This window comes from Leuresthes tenuis, unplaced genomic scaffold, assembly GCF_036924035.1.
Source record: "Leuresthes tenuis unplaced genomic scaffold, fLeuTen1.0.hap1 SCAF_15, whole genome shotgun sequence".
NCBI lineage: Eukaryota > Metazoa > Chordata > Actinopteri > Atheriniformes > Atherinopsidae > Leuresthes > Leuresthes tenuis.
This window is the reverse complement of record NW_027325369.1, coordinates 3,446,475-3,463,933: the sequence shown is the minus strand read 5'-3', so window position 1 is coordinate 3,463,933 and position 17,459 is coordinate 3,446,475. Positions and strand designations below refer to the sequence as shown.

General features: G+C 40.9%; 2 protein-coding genes across 3 annotated transcripts in view; one reads left to right on the top strand and one right to left on the bottom strand.

Annotated features, from left to right (window-relative positions):
* loxl3b (lysyl oxidase-like 3b) overlaps nt 1–11,803 on the top strand; it is a 28,937-nt gene extending 17,134 nt beyond the window's left edge. For both annotated transcript variants that reach the window (XM_072364936.1, XM_072364935.1), the window contains 8 exons: nt 4,098–4,252; nt 4,960–5,130; nt 7,664–7,823; nt 8,204–8,447; nt 9,120–9,235; nt 9,389–9,525; nt 10,766–10,877; nt 10,968–11,803. In XM_072364936.1, coding sequence (XP_072221037.1) covers nt 4,098–4,252; nt 4,960–5,130; nt 7,664–7,823; nt 8,204–8,447; nt 9,120–9,235; nt 9,389–9,525; nt 10,766–10,877; nt 10,968–11,041 — 1,169 coding nt within the window. In that variant the 3' untranslated portion in view covers nt 11,042–11,803. The remainder of the gene's footprint in view (nt 1–4,097; nt 4,253–4,959; nt 5,131–7,663; nt 7,824–8,203; nt 8,448–9,119; nt 9,236–9,388; nt 9,526–10,765; nt 10,878–10,967) is intronic.
* Nucleotides 11,804–14,690: 2,887 nt separating this feature from the next.
* On the bottom strand, nt 14,691–16,503 carry mrps26 (mitochondrial ribosomal protein S26). The gene is made up of 4 exons (XM_072365048.1): nt 16,159–16,503; nt 15,512–15,658; nt 15,264–15,387; nt 14,691–15,176 (listed from the first exon to the last, which is right to left on the bottom strand). Exons 1-4 carry the CDS (start codon nt 16,377–16,379, stop codon nt 15,045–15,047), a joined length of 624 nt encoding a protein of 207 aa, XP_072221149.1. The 5' UTR covers nt 16,380–16,503; the 3' UTR covers nt 14,691–15,044.
* Nucleotides 16,504–17,459: the final 956 nt, after the last annotated feature.

Here is a 17,459-nt window from a genome sequence, read left to right as displayed (position 1 = left end):
AATTTAACAGGGAGCCAATGAAGAGAAGCTAAAACTGGAGAAACATGATCTCTCCTGTTAGTTCTCATCAGAACTCTGGCTGCAGCATTTTGGATCAGCTGGAGGCTTTTCAGAGAATATGTGGGACAGCCCAATAATAAGGAATTACAGTAGTCCAATCTTGAAGTAACAAATGCATGAACTAGTTTCTCTGCATCACCTTGAGACAGGATGTTCCTGATTTTGGCAATATTACGAAGGTGAAAGAAGGCAGTCCTAGAAACCAGTTTTATATGTGCGTCAAATGATAAATTCTGGTCAAAAATAACTCCAAGGTTCCTCACTGTAGAACTAGAAGCCAAGGAAATACCATCTAGAGTAACTATATAACTAGACAATTTCTCCCTGAAGCGCTCAGGTCCAAAGAGAACAACTTCAGTTTTGTCTGAATTTAAAAGCAGACAGTTCTGAGTCATCCAGGTCTTTATGTCTTTAAGACAGGCTTGTAGCCTGACCAACCTGTAGGTTTCATCTGGTTTCATAGATAAGTACAGCTGAGTATCATCAGCATAACAATGGAAATTTATGCCATGCTGTCTGATAATGTTACCTAATGGAAGCATGTATAAAGTAAAAAGAATCGGTCCAAGCACAGAACCCTGAGGAACTCCATGACTTACTCCAACGTGTGAGGAAGATTCCTCATTTACAAGAACAAACTGGAATCTATCAGATAAATATGACTTAAACCAGCCTAATGCAGTTCCTTTAATCCCAATAACATGTTCAAGTCTCTGTAACAGAATGCTGTGATCGATCGTATCAAATGCAGCACTGAGATCCAACAGGACAAGCACAGAAACAAGTCCGCTATCAGAAGCTAACAGGAGATCATTGGTAACTTTCACCAGTGCCGTTTCTGTGCTATGATGCACTCTGAATCCTGACTGAAACTCTTCAAACAGATTATTTCTATGTAAATGATCACAAAGTTGAACTGCAACTATTTTTTCAAGAACTTTGGACAAAAAAGGGAGATTGGATATAGGTCGATAATTAGCCAACACTTCTGAATCAAGAGTAGGTTTTTTAAGTAAAGGTTTAATTACAGCAACCTTAAAAGTCTGAGGTACATATCCTATCAACAAAGACCGATTGATCAAATCCAATATGGAAGTGTCAATTAAGGGGAAAACCTCCTTGAACAGTCTGGTTGGGATTGGGTCTAACATACAAGTTGATGGTTTAGAAGAGACTATTGCTGTTGTTAGCTCAGAAAGATCAACTGGACAGAAGCTGTCTAAATACAATTCAGGTTCGAAAGATACTTCTAAAGCTGCTCTACTTGATGATACATCAGTGATAATAATGGGAAGGATTCCATTAATCTTCTCTCTGATAGAAACAATTTTATTGATGAAGAATCTCATGAAATCATCACTGCTGAGAGTTAAAGGAATACATGGCTCAACAGAGCTCGGAGTCTTTGTCAGTCTGGCAACAGTGCTGAAAAGAAACCTGGGATTATTCTTATTCTCTTCTATCAATAATGAATAATACGCAGTTCTAGCTTTACGAAGTGCTTTCTTATACGTTATTAAACTATCTTTCCAGACTAATTGAGACTCTTCTAAATTAGAGGAACGCCACTGTCTCTCCAGCTTTCTTGCAGTCTGCTTTAACGCACGCAGCTGTGAATTATACCAAGGAGCCAACCTCTTCTGACTGATTACCTTCCTTTTCAGAGGGGCAACATTGTCCAGTGTTGTACGCATTGAAGCTGTAGTGCTGTCAACAAGAGAGTCAAGTTCTACTGGAGTAAAATTTAGGTAGCCATCCTGTGTCATATCAGCACATGGCAGTGAAGAAAAGGATGATGAAATCAACTCTTTAAATCTGGTTACAGCATTCTCTGACAGACACCTTCTATATGTAGAATTCTTCTCAGAAACCGTGTAGTCAAGTAATGTAAATTCAAAAGTTATTAAAAAATGGTCAGACAAGACAGGGTTATGAGGGAGCACTGTTAACTGTTCACTCTCAATGCCATAAGTCAGCACAAGGTCAAGGGTATGATTAAGGCAGTGAGTAGGTCTGTGAACACTTTGAGAAAATCCAATAGAGTCTAATATAGAATTAAAGTTAATATTTAGGCTGTCATTTTCAACATCTACATGAATATTAAAGTCACCCACTACAATGACTTTATCTGTACTCAGCACTAACTGGGATAAAAACTCTGAGAATTCAGACAGAAACTCAGAATAAGGGCCAGGTGGACGATACACAACAGCAAACACAAGAGGTTTTTGTGATTTCCACTTTGGGTGGGAAAAACTGAGAATCAGAGATTCAAAAGAGCTAAAACTAATCTTGGGTCTAGGACTGATTAGTAACCCTGATCTGAAGATAGCTGCCACTCCTCCTCCTCTGCCTGTGGTTCTAGGAACATGAACATTTAAATAGTCAGAGGGAGTTGATTCATTAATGCTAACATGATCCTCCTGCTGCAGCCAGGTTTCTGTAAGACAAAATATATCAATATGATGATCACAAATCAAATCATTCACTAACAGAGACTTCGAAGGGAGAGATCTAATATTCAGCAAACCACATTTAATAGTTTGATGTTTTTGTTCAGTTAAAGTTTTTGTTTTAAATTTTTTTTGCACAAGAGGATTTGCTCCTTTTGTGTTTTTTGATTGAGGGGGGGGCAGCATCAGGTGGGAAGCCGCAGAGAAGTGTGTAAGACTACAACTCTGCATCCTGGTCTCAACCCTGGGATGTCATGTTTTTGGATGACTAATAAATTCGTCCATATTTCTAGAAATGAGAGCCGCTCCTTCCAAAGTGGGATGGATGCCGTCTCTCCTCATCAGACCAGGTTTTCTCCAGAAAGATTGCCAATTATCTATGTAGCCCACGTTGTTTGCTGGACACCATCTAGACAACCAGCGATTGAATGAGGACATACGGCTAAACATGTCATCACTGGTCAGATTTGGCAGGGGTCCAGAGAAAACTACGGAGTCCGACATTGTTTTGGCAAAATTACACACCGATGCAACATTAATTTTAGTGACCTCCGATTGGCGTAACCGGGTGTCATTACCGCCGACGTGAATAACTATTTTACCGTATTTACGTTTATCCTTAGCCAGCAGTTTTAAATAGGATTCTATGTCGCCCGCTCTGGCCCCTGGAATGCATTTGACTATGGTCGCTGGTGTCTCTAATGCCACGTTTCTGACTATAGAGCTGCCAATTACCAGGGTTTTCTCCTCAGCGGGTGTGTCGCTGAGTGGGGAAAATCTATTAGAAACGTGGACAGGTTGATGGTGAACCACGGGCTTGACTTTAGGACTATGACTCCTCTTCCTGACAGTCACCCAGCCACTCTTAAGTCCCGGCTGCTCGGGATCTGCTCGGGGACGACTAACAGAGCAAGCTACGCTAGGTGGCTCCGCACTGACTAAAGGGGCCTGGCTCGCTATCGGGTGGTTTTCAACAGTGCAGAGCCGAGTTTCCAATTCAGAAAGCCTTGCCTCCAAAACTACAAAAAGACTACATTTGTTACATGTACCATTACCACTAAAGGAGGCAGAGGAGTAACTAAACATCTGACACACGGAGCAGGTGAAAGCAGGAGATAGAGGAAGAGAACTGGTAGCCATGCTAAGCTAGAGAACCAGATACACCGCTAAAAAGTGAAAAATAAAGACTAAAGATCTGTAAGAGTGAGCGTTAGAATATAACAAGTATGGGATAGAGTTAACTATGCAAGATGTGTAAATTATAGGGAGAAATAAGGTGATTATTAGTAGTTCAAGGAGAGCGAGAACTGTCACAGTGCACACACAAAGCAACAGGAAGTGATGCAATACGTCTTACCGCAAAGCAAAGCCGTCAGACCCGCAGTTAAGTGCCAAAAAAGAGAAACAGGAAAACAATCGTGAGAATGCCTTAATTTAGGCTTCCACAAACAAGACTACAATGCTTACTTTCTTTTTTACCTAAACATTCAACCTGAAAATCGATCTTGTCTATCTTCAGTCTTGCTCCAAACATTAACTTTAATTTTGTTCAACTTTTGAGTGACTGTCTCTCTTTTTGTCCAGGAATGGGCCCGATCTACATGAACGAGGTGAAGTGCCTCGGCCATGAGAAGTCCATCTGGAACTGCCCCTTTAAAAACACGACATCAGAGGACTGTCAGCACATGGAGGATGCTGCTGTTCGCTGCAACGTGCCATACATGGGCCTCGAGAACTCGGTCAGACCTGAACCTTCTTATTAAAACATTTCATTTTAAAGCTGATGAGCTGTTTACTTTAGAAGTTTGTTCAGTTGTTGTTTTTTTTCATTTAAATTTTTAAGAAGTGGAAAATTTGTAACTTTCTGTAACCTTATTCGTCTATCAGTGCTGCTCTAACAGTCTTCTCTGTATGTATCAAGATGTGAGATTTAGAGATAACAACAAGCACATGGTTGTATTGAAATCTCACATCATAGCTAACTAATAAAACTTCTTCGCTGTTGTCACAAAAAGTGCTTTATTTTTTAACAGATCAAAATCAAAACAAATTAGATTGTTTAAAACATATGATTCAAGTTAGTTTTTGAAATTGAATTGAATTGAAAAGCTTTTTTCTGACAACAGTGATTACTTTTTTTTTTATAGTTTTTCTGGTTGCATAGTTGCAGTCGATCATTACAGTCGTGCCTTTCTCCTGTAGATACACACGCAAGCCGAGCTCAAAACTCCACAAGAAAGATATAATCCAGTAATCAGTGAAACCAGGGACGCTCACACTATCAGCTGATTAAGTCTTGGGTTTTCGTAGCTCTTTCGAGACATCAGCTGTGATATTTTTGTCGGGCGCAGAAACCTTCAGCCAGTTAAGATGGAGCTTTAATCAGATCTGGCTCCTGTGTATCTACACTCTGCTCTGTGGGGCCTAACCCCTTGGTCTCACACAGATCCGAATCACAGGAGGACGAACTCGCTACGAGGGCCGCGTGGAGGTGTTGAGCTCAGACTCCAACGGGACACAGAGCTGGGGTCTGATCTGTGGTGAGAACTGGACCACCAAGGAGGCCATGGTGGCCTGCAGGCAGATGGGCTTGGGCTACGCTAACCAGGGCTTGCAAGTAGGTTATTAACACCACCAAGGACAACTTTCTGCGGCAAAGCAAATGGTTGTCTTTGTTACTCTTTATATTACATATGCAAATATAATATGCTGTCAGGTATACCAAATGGCCTTTCATCTTTGTTGCTGCTGAGTCTTTAATAGCGTATTTTAAGTGAGCTTCTTCCATTCTCCTCTGAGTTACCTCAGCACTAAGACTGTTAATATCAGATCTGCTCCTTTGTAAACTCCAGACACAGGCTTTCTTTAAGAGTTTCAGCTGGTTTTCTGTTTCTGAGATTCTGGGTCCAGCCTCTTTGGCAGCAGCGATAGGAGTGTATTTACTGTCACGTAACCATGTGTCTGGCTCAACAGCGAAAACTGAAGGGCCATGCTTGCATTAACATATGACAATATATTATCTTTCCATATGCAGTAATCTTGCTTCCTTTACTTTGTGTTCTCTCTGGAAGAAAACCATTCTCTTATACATCAGTTCCATGTGAGCAGACTGAAGCAGACTCACATGAGGTTTCAAATCGAAGCCACTCTCTGCTGAAGCCATGTGGTGACCTCATGTGGAAATAATGTTGATCTTTTCACTTAGAAAAGACTAATCAAATCGCCGCTTCTTTTTCCACCGCCTTAAGACTGCATATAAACACTGATAGTCCAAGCTCAGACAGTTCAGAGACAGGACAGGAAGTGTGTCCCCTCACTGACTCCCAGCAGGACGTTTCTGCAGATCCGGATAGTGGGCGGCCGGAACAGTTATGAGGGCCGGGTCGAGGTTCAGGTTGGGTCCAAATGGGGCACAGTTTGCAGCACAGGCTGGACCACAAAGGAGGCCATGGTGGTCTGCAGGCAGCTAGGGCTCGGCTACTCCATGCATGCTGTCAATGTAAGTTGGACCAAAGTCATAAATAAGAGATTCCTTATTTAGATAATGAATGCCCATGTGGAATGCACACAGAAATAAGATCAGTTAATAGTAATGCCACTATACCTCCATCTTGTAATCATTCGAGTTGCTAACTGAAAAAGTAAAAGTGTAAATCAATGAGTCGTTGTGAATGTTTCCACAGTTAATTTTTCTACTGATAACGAGGTAACAAAGAAGCAAAGGTGAAAGGTTGTTTAATGTGTGGTAGTATAGAAAAGATTAAATGACTGTGTTCCAGTCGAATGTTCCTCTGGCACTCTGAGGCACTGTTACTAAGAGTCCTAAATGAACACTAATTACAAATTGAACACAGAGAGACCATGCTTGAAAAAAAAAAAAAGAAGTAATATTCTTTACTCATTATCTCAATGTAACTAAGCTAGTTTTGTAGTGATAACAGGTGAATAATTTTATTATCTCAATCTTGCATCAGTGGAAGTTATTGAATTTGAAACAAGAACAATGTTTTAAAGCTCAACTATAAACCAGGAAATCTGTGAATTTAGGTGTACTTATGATCATTTAAACAACGGCATCTTTAAACATCACTGACATGATGAAGGGGAAATGGGGAAAGAACGGGTGCTGGATTTAACATAAAACCAATCAACCAATCAATTTTTTCTCATTGATTTTTTTTTATTTGTTTTTGTATGCTCTGATTTAATTCTGAGTGTCACATATAACTGCAGTCGTGTGTACTTTAACTGCTCTGGCATTGCTGGAAGACCTTTCTTACACAACTTTAAGAAGAGAACGAGTATTTAGAAATCGTTCTGGATTTCTTACACCCAATGATAGCGCCATGTTAGCTTTCAGATAGCTTCTTCAGTTGTGTAGCCCTGACTCTGTCCTGGAATGAACTGATGCACTTCATTTGTGATTTCTGTGTCATTTTCATTTGACCTGAGTTCTGACTTCTGGTGCAATCACGTCAAGGTTGAGATTCATTAAAGAGAACCATACAAACGCATGGCTTTATAAATCTGTGGAAAGTAACGCATTTCTTTCTCGTTTTAGTCATGAAACTACCCAAGAGTTTTATGCATCGTGCCTCGGGTGTCAGTCCCCAAGAATAAAAGAAAAAGGACAATATTACGGTTGCTCATAGATATGTTTTGAGGGTGTAATCATGAATAGCTCTTTTAAAGGAAAGTAAACACGAATTAGATAAATCTTCACTTTGAGAATGAATGACACAAAATTTTCAAAGGTCATGATTTAATATTTTGTAAAATATAAAGAATAACATTCTTTAAAAGGAAGGCATGTAACAAAACACAAAAACTGCGAGCTCCAAGCCAAAAAAATCTTGTTTACAGAAATATAACATTAGTGATTTAACTTATATATTTCCTGTAAAGAGGTGATTGGTTTTTAGCTCCTTGTGATGGAGACGATTTTCAGTACTGCAACTAGTATGAGGATCTTCAAGTATCTAAACAAAGTTGTTATTCTCTCTTGTCCTAAACTCAGCATGGCACTGTGTCCTCAGTTGGCAGCCAAGTTACGCACATCTGTGTTTCAGAACAGCAGCTTCACAGTGAACTGTCTGCAGCTCCACGTGCGAATGATGCTTCTCTTGGTTATTGTCTGACCCCCTTTTAAGGAAACCTGGTACTGGGACAGCAGTAATGTGACAGAGATGGCGATGAGTGGCGTGAAGTGCGTGGGAAACGAGATGTCTCTGAGTCAGTGCCAGCATCACAAAACTGTCAGCTGTCAGAAAGCAGCTGCAAAGTTTGCAGCTGGAGTCATCTGCTCAGAGAGTGAGTGGCAGCAACAGAATCAAACAAGTGTCCTGAGTCTCAGCTTTGTCGCACACATTATTTCATTCTGTTCAGAGCACAAATACAAGTGATTTAAAAAAAATCAAACTAAGAAATGGATTTTGTTCTTTTTTTTCTCATCAGTCTACACACATGCATCCTAAATGACAAAGCTAGGACAGGATTTGCACATTTATTAGAAATGAAAAACTTAGATATTCAATATAAGTTAGTATTCATTCTCTTTGTCATTGTGCTGCGTTTAGACTAGGTAAGTGTTAAACAGACAAGCACAGAAACCCCTCTGTATGCACTGTATATATTTTTAATATCCTAGTAATTTAACACAGCTCTTATCCCACTCTCCCTTCTGTGTCCAGCGGCCTCTGATCTAGTCCTGAATGCATCTCTGGTCCAGCAGACAGTTTACATTGAGGATCGCCCTCTGCACATGCTTTACTGCGCTGCAGAGGAGGACTGCCTTTCTAAATCTGCTGCTAAGGCCAACTGGCCGTACGGACACCGGCGCCTGCTTCGCTTCTCCTCTCAGATTCACAACATCGGCCGAGCTGACTTCAAGCCAAAGGCTGGCCGCCACTCGTGGGTCTGGCATGCCTGTCATGGGTAAAGTCGTAGTTATAAAAATTCTACATCTCCTTTTATAAAAGACAACATTTCTGCTCAGAGGAACTAATTCATCTTGGAAAAAAATGTGTTTTTGCATTTCTGGATGTCTTATATCAGTGGCTGTGGTTTATATCTCAGTACACAGAAAAATAGGGAAATGGGGTTAAAGTAAGTAAAGCTGAGTGCAAAAGTTAAAGGAAAACAAGACAGTGGGCCCTGTGTGTCTTGTGGGGGGGCTCCATTCATCGGATGTGTTGCAGTACAAACGCAATACTCAATTGGTTTTTGGGATATGGGGAGTTTGGAGCACCTCAGAGCCTTTATTGGGTTCCTTGAGTTGTTCCTGTGAAGCAGGGTGCATTGTTCTCTCAAGGGGAGGTTGTCTTTAGCGAGGGATGTTACAGAGAGGGGGAGCAGTTTTCATGGTTTTCATGGACATTGCAGGTAACATTAACAAGTACACAGGGTCTGTAGTTTCCCAACAGAACATTCATTTAACAAGGTAATACACGGATTCACTTTTCATGATATATTTCAGGAAAACCAAACATCATAGTTTAGTAACGTGGAATAAAACTTGTTTTGTCATCTTGACTTTGACATTTTTTCTCATTTTAGATACAAATCTGGTCTTTTACAACCCACATTTGTTTTCTATGTTTTATACAGCCACTATCACAGCATGGACATTTTCACCCACTATGACCTGCTGAATGCAAACGGTACCAAGGTCGCAGAAGGTCACAAAGCCAGTTTCTGCCTGGAAGATACAGACTGTCAAGAAGGTGAGTCTTTAATATGTGACAGTCTTTGCCAACGACAATTGACCTAAATTATCGATAACATAGATAACAGTTTTGACCGTTACTTCACGGCCATTTAAAAGGCATTGTTGGTCTTTCATAAGTAATGTCCTTTATGTCATCTGTGATACTCAGGTGTTTCTAAACGATACGAGTGTGCCAACTTTGGCGATCAGGGCATAACCGTTGGCTGCTGGGATTTGTACCGTCACGACATCGACTGTCAGTGGATTGACATCACAGACGTCAAACCTGGAAACTACATTATGCAGGTGAGGGTGGGACACTGAAAATTAACGACATACAGCAAGTACTGCTAGTCAGAGAATTTAAGAAAAGAAATAAAAAAATACTGTACGTCAACGTAGGACATGTAAAGAAACAGCTTCCACTGAGGGATCTGTGACTGTTGGCTTGTTACACAATACAAGATGCTGCAATTTATCACAACACAGCTCAGCCTTTCTCTGTGGGTTACAGGAAAATAAGCAAAAGTAGTCTGTATTTTCGGGGGTTCTATACAGTATAATACAGGGAAAATTAAACTGATTCATTTTTGTAGCTTGGATTAATGTAAACCTAGAGACAGCACACATTAGTTCTCCAGTTACTGTAAAGAGTCAGTTTTTATGATGACCTACATGTTTAGCATTTTATCTGGAGGGAGTCTTCTAGAGCAGGTTTGCATGCTCTAATGTTCAAATTCCATTTTTTTCTTCATGTTTAGCATTGTGATGTTTAAATGTGACAGTAGAAAAGCCTGAACTACAAACAAGCTAAATCATGCTACTGAGAAGCTGTCGCTTTTATGAAAGAAAACAGTTTTCTTTTGTTTGGAGGTTGGTTCCTCTTCAGAGTGTTTATGTGGTTTTATATAATATGTCTTGTGCTACGCATCACCTGTAGTCAGTATCTGACCCAACAAGAAAAGTGTTTTTCTTCATGGAATTCTTGTTATTTTCTGTAAAATGATTAGAAATACTTATTGCTGAACCTGAACTGGAAGCCATACACTAATAATGTCACACTTTACTAAACTTTTGATCTCATGAGAACTGATGCAGAGAGACAAGTGGTGCATGCTTAGGCCAGTGCAGCACCTCAGCCAGGGTAGACTGGGGTATTTGGAATGGTGGTGGTGTGTGTGTAAGTGTGTGTACTGACTGTACACCAACTTATTGAGACTTCCTATGAGTGTGGGGCAGTAATTTTGTTCCCAAATTGATGCTTCCCTCATTATTCCTTTAAATGTCGTTGATGGATAAAGTAGGAATTAGCATCCTATCCAAATAGTTCCACTTCCGATTTCTCAGTTGCACCTCATGTTTTAACTGCCTGGGCTATTTTCCTGCAGAAAATATAGTCATTTTGATTTTTGATTGCTCATCGCCTTGACAGTATCAAGTTTGCTTTGAAGGGAAGACTCAGGACAGCTTTTGCGAGATCACTCAAATTGGCCGTTTATCAAGTTTCTTTGCTGAATTAATTACTTTACTTTTCTAACCTCCTCAGATTGTGATCAATCCAAACTATGAAGTGGCTGAGAGCGACTTCACTAACAATGGCATGAAATGCAACTGTAAATATGATGGCCATCGGATATGGTTCCATAACTGCCATATTGGTAAGCGGTTTTAAACACTAAAACTATGAGAATTCAACTTCTTTCTTTACATTTTTGACTGAGGTATTTGTTGTTTTCCATCCCCCGCAGGTGATGCATTCAGCGAGGAGGCAGAGAGGAGATTTGAGAAATATCCTGGACAGCTTAACAACAAGATTTCCTAATTGACAATAATCTCTCACAATTTGACAGCCGAACTGGGGGGGTTAAAAGAATAAACATACACCTAACTTGCTCAGAAAGACAGACTTAAACCCTGTTTTCAGGTGCTAAAATGGATCCCCACCACACATATCTGATTTATAGTCATTGAAAAAGCCAACATGTGTTGTTATTATACTTGAATATTCAAGTGTTGTTTTTTTTATTTAGTCTAACATGAGTGTATGCTATATTTCATGAAGTCAGTCATACAGTCTGTGTGTGACGCATGTACAGCCTTCTATTGAATGTTTTCATTGCAAGTTTTGTTTTTTCATTTTAAAACATTTTTATAACCAGATACATCTGACTTTTAATGTGCACATTGCAGCAGTTGAACGGCACTCTTTAAGCAGGTTCGGAACTTCCTGAAAACGTGAGCAAATCTGAGGCGTGAATGCGGCGCCGTCAAAGTCTTAGCGCTCTTTTAAGATCATACTGGGTGCCACAAATGGTTCTAGACAACTTCATCAAATCCCAACAGTCACCATATTTTGTTATGTATTTATTGCCAATATCAAGGTGCTAAAGGAAAATGTGCTTGTTATCTATGTTTTCAATTCAAAGTGCCTTTGAACCCACTTGATTATCTGAAGTTTCAATCTGGTTCTATTGGTCTTCTGTGCAAATATAAAAAAAAAAGGGAAGAATTTACCATGAAGACTTGCTGTATGTATGCTGATGTAACCTCACCTACTTCATCGAATAAAGTTAAGAGGAATAGTTATTTTTTTAGTAATCGGAAATTCTTTACGTTCACATTTTGCCTTTAAAGACCCACATATGGCTTAAATATTGCACCTTTCTTCCCGATTCAGTGAATGATAATCTTTGAAATGATGTTGTTCTGGCCCCATCAACGTCTCTGTCAGCCAACGCTAACTGGCACCTACTTACATCTGGGAGTAGCTGGGACTCCCAGTTATCATCCCTGTCCCAGATGCTAACATCTGTGCTGGGCGGCCGTGGCTCAGTGGTTAGAGTGGGTCATCCAATAACCGGATTCCCACTCAACTGACAGCTGAAGGAGTGTCGATCCACCTCCTTGTCACAGCCGAGGAAGGCACTGCTTGAGCAAGGCACCATAACATAAATCCAATCTTAATCTATTACCTGGTTGCTCAGCAAGACCCCGTCCTGGCTGCAAACAGCCAGCCTCTTGCCAGCTTCAACTCGAAGTTTTCGCAAGATTCTCATTGCATTGGGTCCTCTCAGCACGTGCAAAAGTAGCTTTACAGTCCTACCCGCCAACTCGTCAGGATTGGATCCTCCAATAGAGAACATACCCCACCCTTCTAAGGCTGCAGGTGGTGCTCTGCAATTTTAAAGCAGAAATCACCAGCTATAACATAGATGTCTGGCTTTTCTCAAGATGTCTTGTAACGCATCAGAAACGCATCTTACAGGTGTGTTACCTCGGTCAAAAACTTTGCTTTTATTGGACGGGGGCTTTAAAAACTGCTAAATGATCTGGTACCACACAAGAAACGATTTTGTAGTACAGAATCTTTTTAATCCTACATTGTTAAAAATGTGCCTTCCTCTGTGACCCCTCTTTATGGGTCTGGGCCATCAGGATTGAAACTGCTGAAGTAAAATATTAGCAGAACAATGGCAGTGTTGAGTCCCTGATCTGCTGCAGTACCAAACGCTTGCAAACACTTACCTTATGATCTAAGACGAGTATGAAAAAAACAAGCACAATAGGCAGCGTGTGTAGTTGTTTGTCTCTGTGTGGCCCTGTGATGGACTGGCAACCTGTCCAGGGTGCACCCCGCCTCTCGCCCGATGACCGCTGGGACAGGCTTCAGCCCCCCCGCAGCAGATTAAGCAGATATAGAAAATTAATGAATGAATAAACGGATGGATGGATGGAAGCATAATAGGCATTTTCTGGTATTTTTCTTATCCATTAATTAAAAGATGGACTGATAAACAGTTTGGAATATGGCCAAGCATGAACTGCAAAAAGATATATTGCTTAGATTTTCTGTTTCAAATCTTGACTGAGGAAACAAAGCCATCTGCAGACCTGATGCTGTAAAAAAAAAAAGAGAATGTGATGATCTGACTGACATAGTGAGGCCTGCTGCCAGCTGTCTGCTGCTGAGCTGAGGGTTCATCTCAATCTACGGCTAATCCCAGTTTTTAATACCATGGAGGGGCAATCCAATTAACCTCACTTACCAATCACATTAACCGTGTGCACGGCTTCACACCGGCTCACTTACGTCAGTCTGTAGCGCAGTATATGAGTAGAACTGTTTTGAAGGGTTACAGAGAGCCATCAGGTACAGATTGTACTCGTCATTGTCCCCCAAGTTTGTTTCACTATACAAAACTAAATGAATAGAACTGATTACTGACCATGCTTATAAAATGCCTAAAAATAGCTTTCTCCAACTGCTCTCTAAGAAAGTACTCCAAGCGTTCCAAGTTCTCATTTCCCTCATCGCTGCCTGGGGTGAAATGCTTTGTTTATCTGCTCTCTAATGCTGCTGCAGGTTCCCAGAGTTTCTCTTGAGGTCTTCAGCTCTGTTCATCATCATCATCATCATCCCATAACCCTGCACACCCAGCCTGACACAAGCGGATTGCACCGGTTCGACGGCACGTTGTCATACATGAGCTGGTTAATGCCGTTTGAGGGTGGTCACACAAAATATGGAGTACATGGGAGGGGAGCTTCACAAGGCGTCACCCAGAGGGCTGCAGCTGAAAGAGCGGGGCTGTCAAACACGACTGAGGCGTGATGGTCATTACTCGCTGATGTCACACACCAACCCTAGCTTGTATATAGACTATCGTGTTATGTGGCACAGGTGTGGGTAAGTCCATTTAATTCTGTTTCCTCCAGGTCTGAAGATGCTTGCTCCACATTTCGCTGGGTCGCTTAGGTTACTTAACTGACATCTGCCTTTGATAATAGGCCACTGCATTTTATAAATGAGGCCCTGGACTTCTTCAAAGGGTCGACCCTGCTGGCAATCCAGCTATACTTATGACAGAATTCAATGGCAGCGGTCTACTACGACCTACTCTTTTAGCAACACTCTCTTCTAAGCATTCGGGAACTAGTTTTCTGTAGTTTTGAAAGTAAATGTTTTCTTCAGCTTCTAAACAGGTTCTGGACCTCCTTTGTAACTGAAAAACAAACATAAGCCGTGTGCTCCAAAAACTGTTCAGCATCAAGGTGCCTTTACCTCTGCTCTGTGCATCAACACCATCTTAGGTGTTGGCTTATGAATTGTGTTGATAACAAGCAGGGCGGTGCCTCTCTAATCCATTTAATGCATTCATGCTTCCCAAAAAGAATGAAAACATTTTATCTGGCCGACCAGAACGGTTCTCACACAGCTCCTGAATCTATCTGAGACCGTGTTAAACGCCCAGGGATGGGTTTGTTGTTAAATTTGACTTTCACAGCCTCACGCCGTCTAGATGTTTTTTTTTTTTACTTTTCCAGCTCCACAACTGTTTTCAGTTAGAGCTTATCAAGATAAAGATCACATGAATAACCAGTGTAAAGGTTTGTAACTTCTAAAAATAAGTAGCTGGAGAGAATAACAATGTTTTCTTCCTTTGATGCTCAAACAGAGTCAGTAAAACTCAAACTGTTCACATTCATTTACTTGACACATAATGAGTAATACCCAGGCATGTTTAAAGGATCGTGCTGAGGTGACAGTAACTGAGGCAAACGGGAAACGCAGAAAAAGAAAAATAAGAGGCTTCAGTTAAACGGCCAGGTCCAGGCCCAACCCGGGCTTTCATTACACGTTTGAAAATGTTTCTCGGTTTTCTGGTACATTAACCACCTTCAGCATTCAGGTTTGAGAAATATCCCCTCACAGAGGCGAGTGAGACCACTGCCCTGCGATCACAGTCCTGACCATCATAGAATCTTTGTGCGCCCTGTGCTTTAAGTGTATCCTCCGACAGTCACGCGCGGATCGGTCGGCTGTTTCACTTCAGCACTGTCTGCTTGACAACTCTGCCTTCTTTGTCGATGGCAAAGTTGTAATTTTTTGGATTGTCCAGCGCCTCCTCGATTCTTTGATCCAAGCTCTCCAAGGTGATGAAGTTCTTTGCATCCTCCTGGAAGTAAATGAAAACAAAGTCTGAGCCACAGACTCAGCAGAGTTTCAATTTCTGCTGTGGTTTTCAAGCCCGAGCAAAACATACCTGCAACTGCAAAATCTCCCTCTCTTTCTGTTTGATGAACTCTTGCTGTTCCTGCTCACGCTGAATGGCGGCTTCCATCTTCTTGCGCTTGACTTCCTCCTCTTCCTTCTGGAGTCTTAATACTCTGAAAGATAGAAGTTGAGCAGCCAAATTACTTTTCAAACAAGACAAAATCCTCATCGATATACGATACTAACAAAACATGACCTTGCGGTCAAAGATCCTTTTTTCATGTTTAGTTACGGCACCTGGCTTTGAGCATGTGGCGGTTTTCCTCTTCATTCCAGGCCATCAAGGCACGATGCTCCTCCGCCTCCTGCCTCGCCCTCTCCTCCGCCTGGGAGCCCGTCTCCTCCTCGAACTTCTTCCGCAGCACCTCCTCTTTAAACTCCAGTCTGAGGAAAAAGAAAAAAAAAAAAGCAGAAATGGAGCATTTCAAACTAAGTAAAAAGACCTAAGTAAGATAATGCATATTCCTGTAAAATCAGTTAAGTTCCTAATCTCTAAGAGGAATAAGCAAAAAAACATAGGAAATGTATAGTCAGTTAAAGGACCAACACTTAAATCAATAAGTTAATTCCTTAATGCACTAATGCTATATTCTTTTCTTTCTATCCCTTTAAAAAATGCCACATAAATTAACATAAAAACAGTCGTGCACATGAATTGTTCATTAGTCAGCAAAGGGTTTTAGCTTGAAATTTAATTTTCTTGTTAATATTGAAGGTCGCTTAAAATAAGCGGCCTAATAGAATTCGATGTTTGTCTTCTCGCCAATTAAATATCAGACAGGCGACGCTGATTTGAGATGGAATACAGAAATCACTACAACACCAGATGACCTGTTAACGCCTGTGATACTTCAGTTTCACACAGTCGGGGGAATTTAACGTACCGAAGCGCCCTCGTGATCAGCTGGTACTCGGTGTATCTCTCCTTGAGGACCACCATCTCCACTGGGTCGACGGGAGGAGGCACTTTAATTCGACCCTCTTTGGACTTGGCTACGGGGTCGGTGCGGGACTTTCGGCCCCGGACAGTCTCCACGAGCACAGCGCTCCTCGGCACGAGGAGCCGGACCGCTTGAACGTTCCTCCCGCTGATTATTTGGAACATGTCAACGTCCAAATAGGGTAACAGGTGCAGGTTCTCGGTGGTTAAATGTTATTGGGGTATGTCACCTTCCGTAGATGTTAACATTGAGCCAAAGTACTAGCGGCATAACACGGCAGCCATTTTTTAGTCCTTTGACCGACGGAAGTGATTAGTCGAAAAAAAAAAACCATTGTTGATACTCTACTGCCATCTGCTGGTTAGCAAAAGCGTGTCTTTAGTGGTTTCTTCTTTTCACGTGATTTATTTTTCATCGTTAATATCTCTCCTAAACTATTTATATTGAGATGTATATCTAACTTCTAGCTGGGAATTAATGTACCACACATCTAGCACTAAACTAGAGGGTAGAAGCCCCAAATGACTATTCCTATTTACAATCATTTGAGATAATGCTATGTGACCCCAACCTCTAAGCCTGTTGGGATACATAGTACCCAATGTACAACTTTGCGTATCCCATTTGCAGTTTAATTGACTGAAAGTAGAAGCACACGATTACTCCCTTAGATACAAGAGGTAAACAGATTAGACATAAAAAAAAATACAGGGTTTTCGTAGAAGAAAAGACACAGCTGAAGCAAATAACCTTAACGATGGTTCATCACCATAAACACTTCCACTGATAACACGTTATGAGTGTTATTTATACACCTGTCGTTTACATGGTGTTGTGTGGCTAAGATCTCTACTCACCGTACACTTTTCGTTGAACAATTTTTCCCCTCTTGTGGTGCTGTTTGGGATTTCCTTGTCCTTTGAGGCATGTATGATGTTTTTTTCCAACTTACCTAATGAAGATTATAAAATACTTTCCTTATATTTTCCATTTTGTTGCTCTGACAGTTCGCTGTCCATTTTTAAAAAACTCTGTATTCCGTGTCTTTCCTCTGCATTTGGTGGGACTCTCGTAATTCCAAACTGACGATTGCTCTCTGTGTGTTTATGACTTAAAGGTTCACGATGATATGAACAAAAAAGTTTTCTATCCTATTCTACCCTAAAATACACATTTTCAGTCAGTAATTTCAAGCTTTACAACCTCCTTTTTTGATGTATTGATGTATTTATTATTTCCTAGAA

Coding starts and splice junctions, on each gene's coding strand:
- mrps26 (XM_072365048.1), bottom strand. CDS start 16,379: ATGTTCCAAATAATCAGCGGGAGGAACGTTCAAGCGGTCCGGCTCCTC. Junction 15,659..16,158: donor CTGATCACGAGGGCGCTTCG/GTACGTTAAATT, acceptor CTTTTTCCTCAG/ACTGGAGTTTAAAGAGGAGG. Junction 15,177..15,263: donor GGGAGATTTTGCAGTTGCAG/GTATGTTTTGCT, acceptor ATTTACTTCCAG/GAGGATGCAAAGAACTTCAT.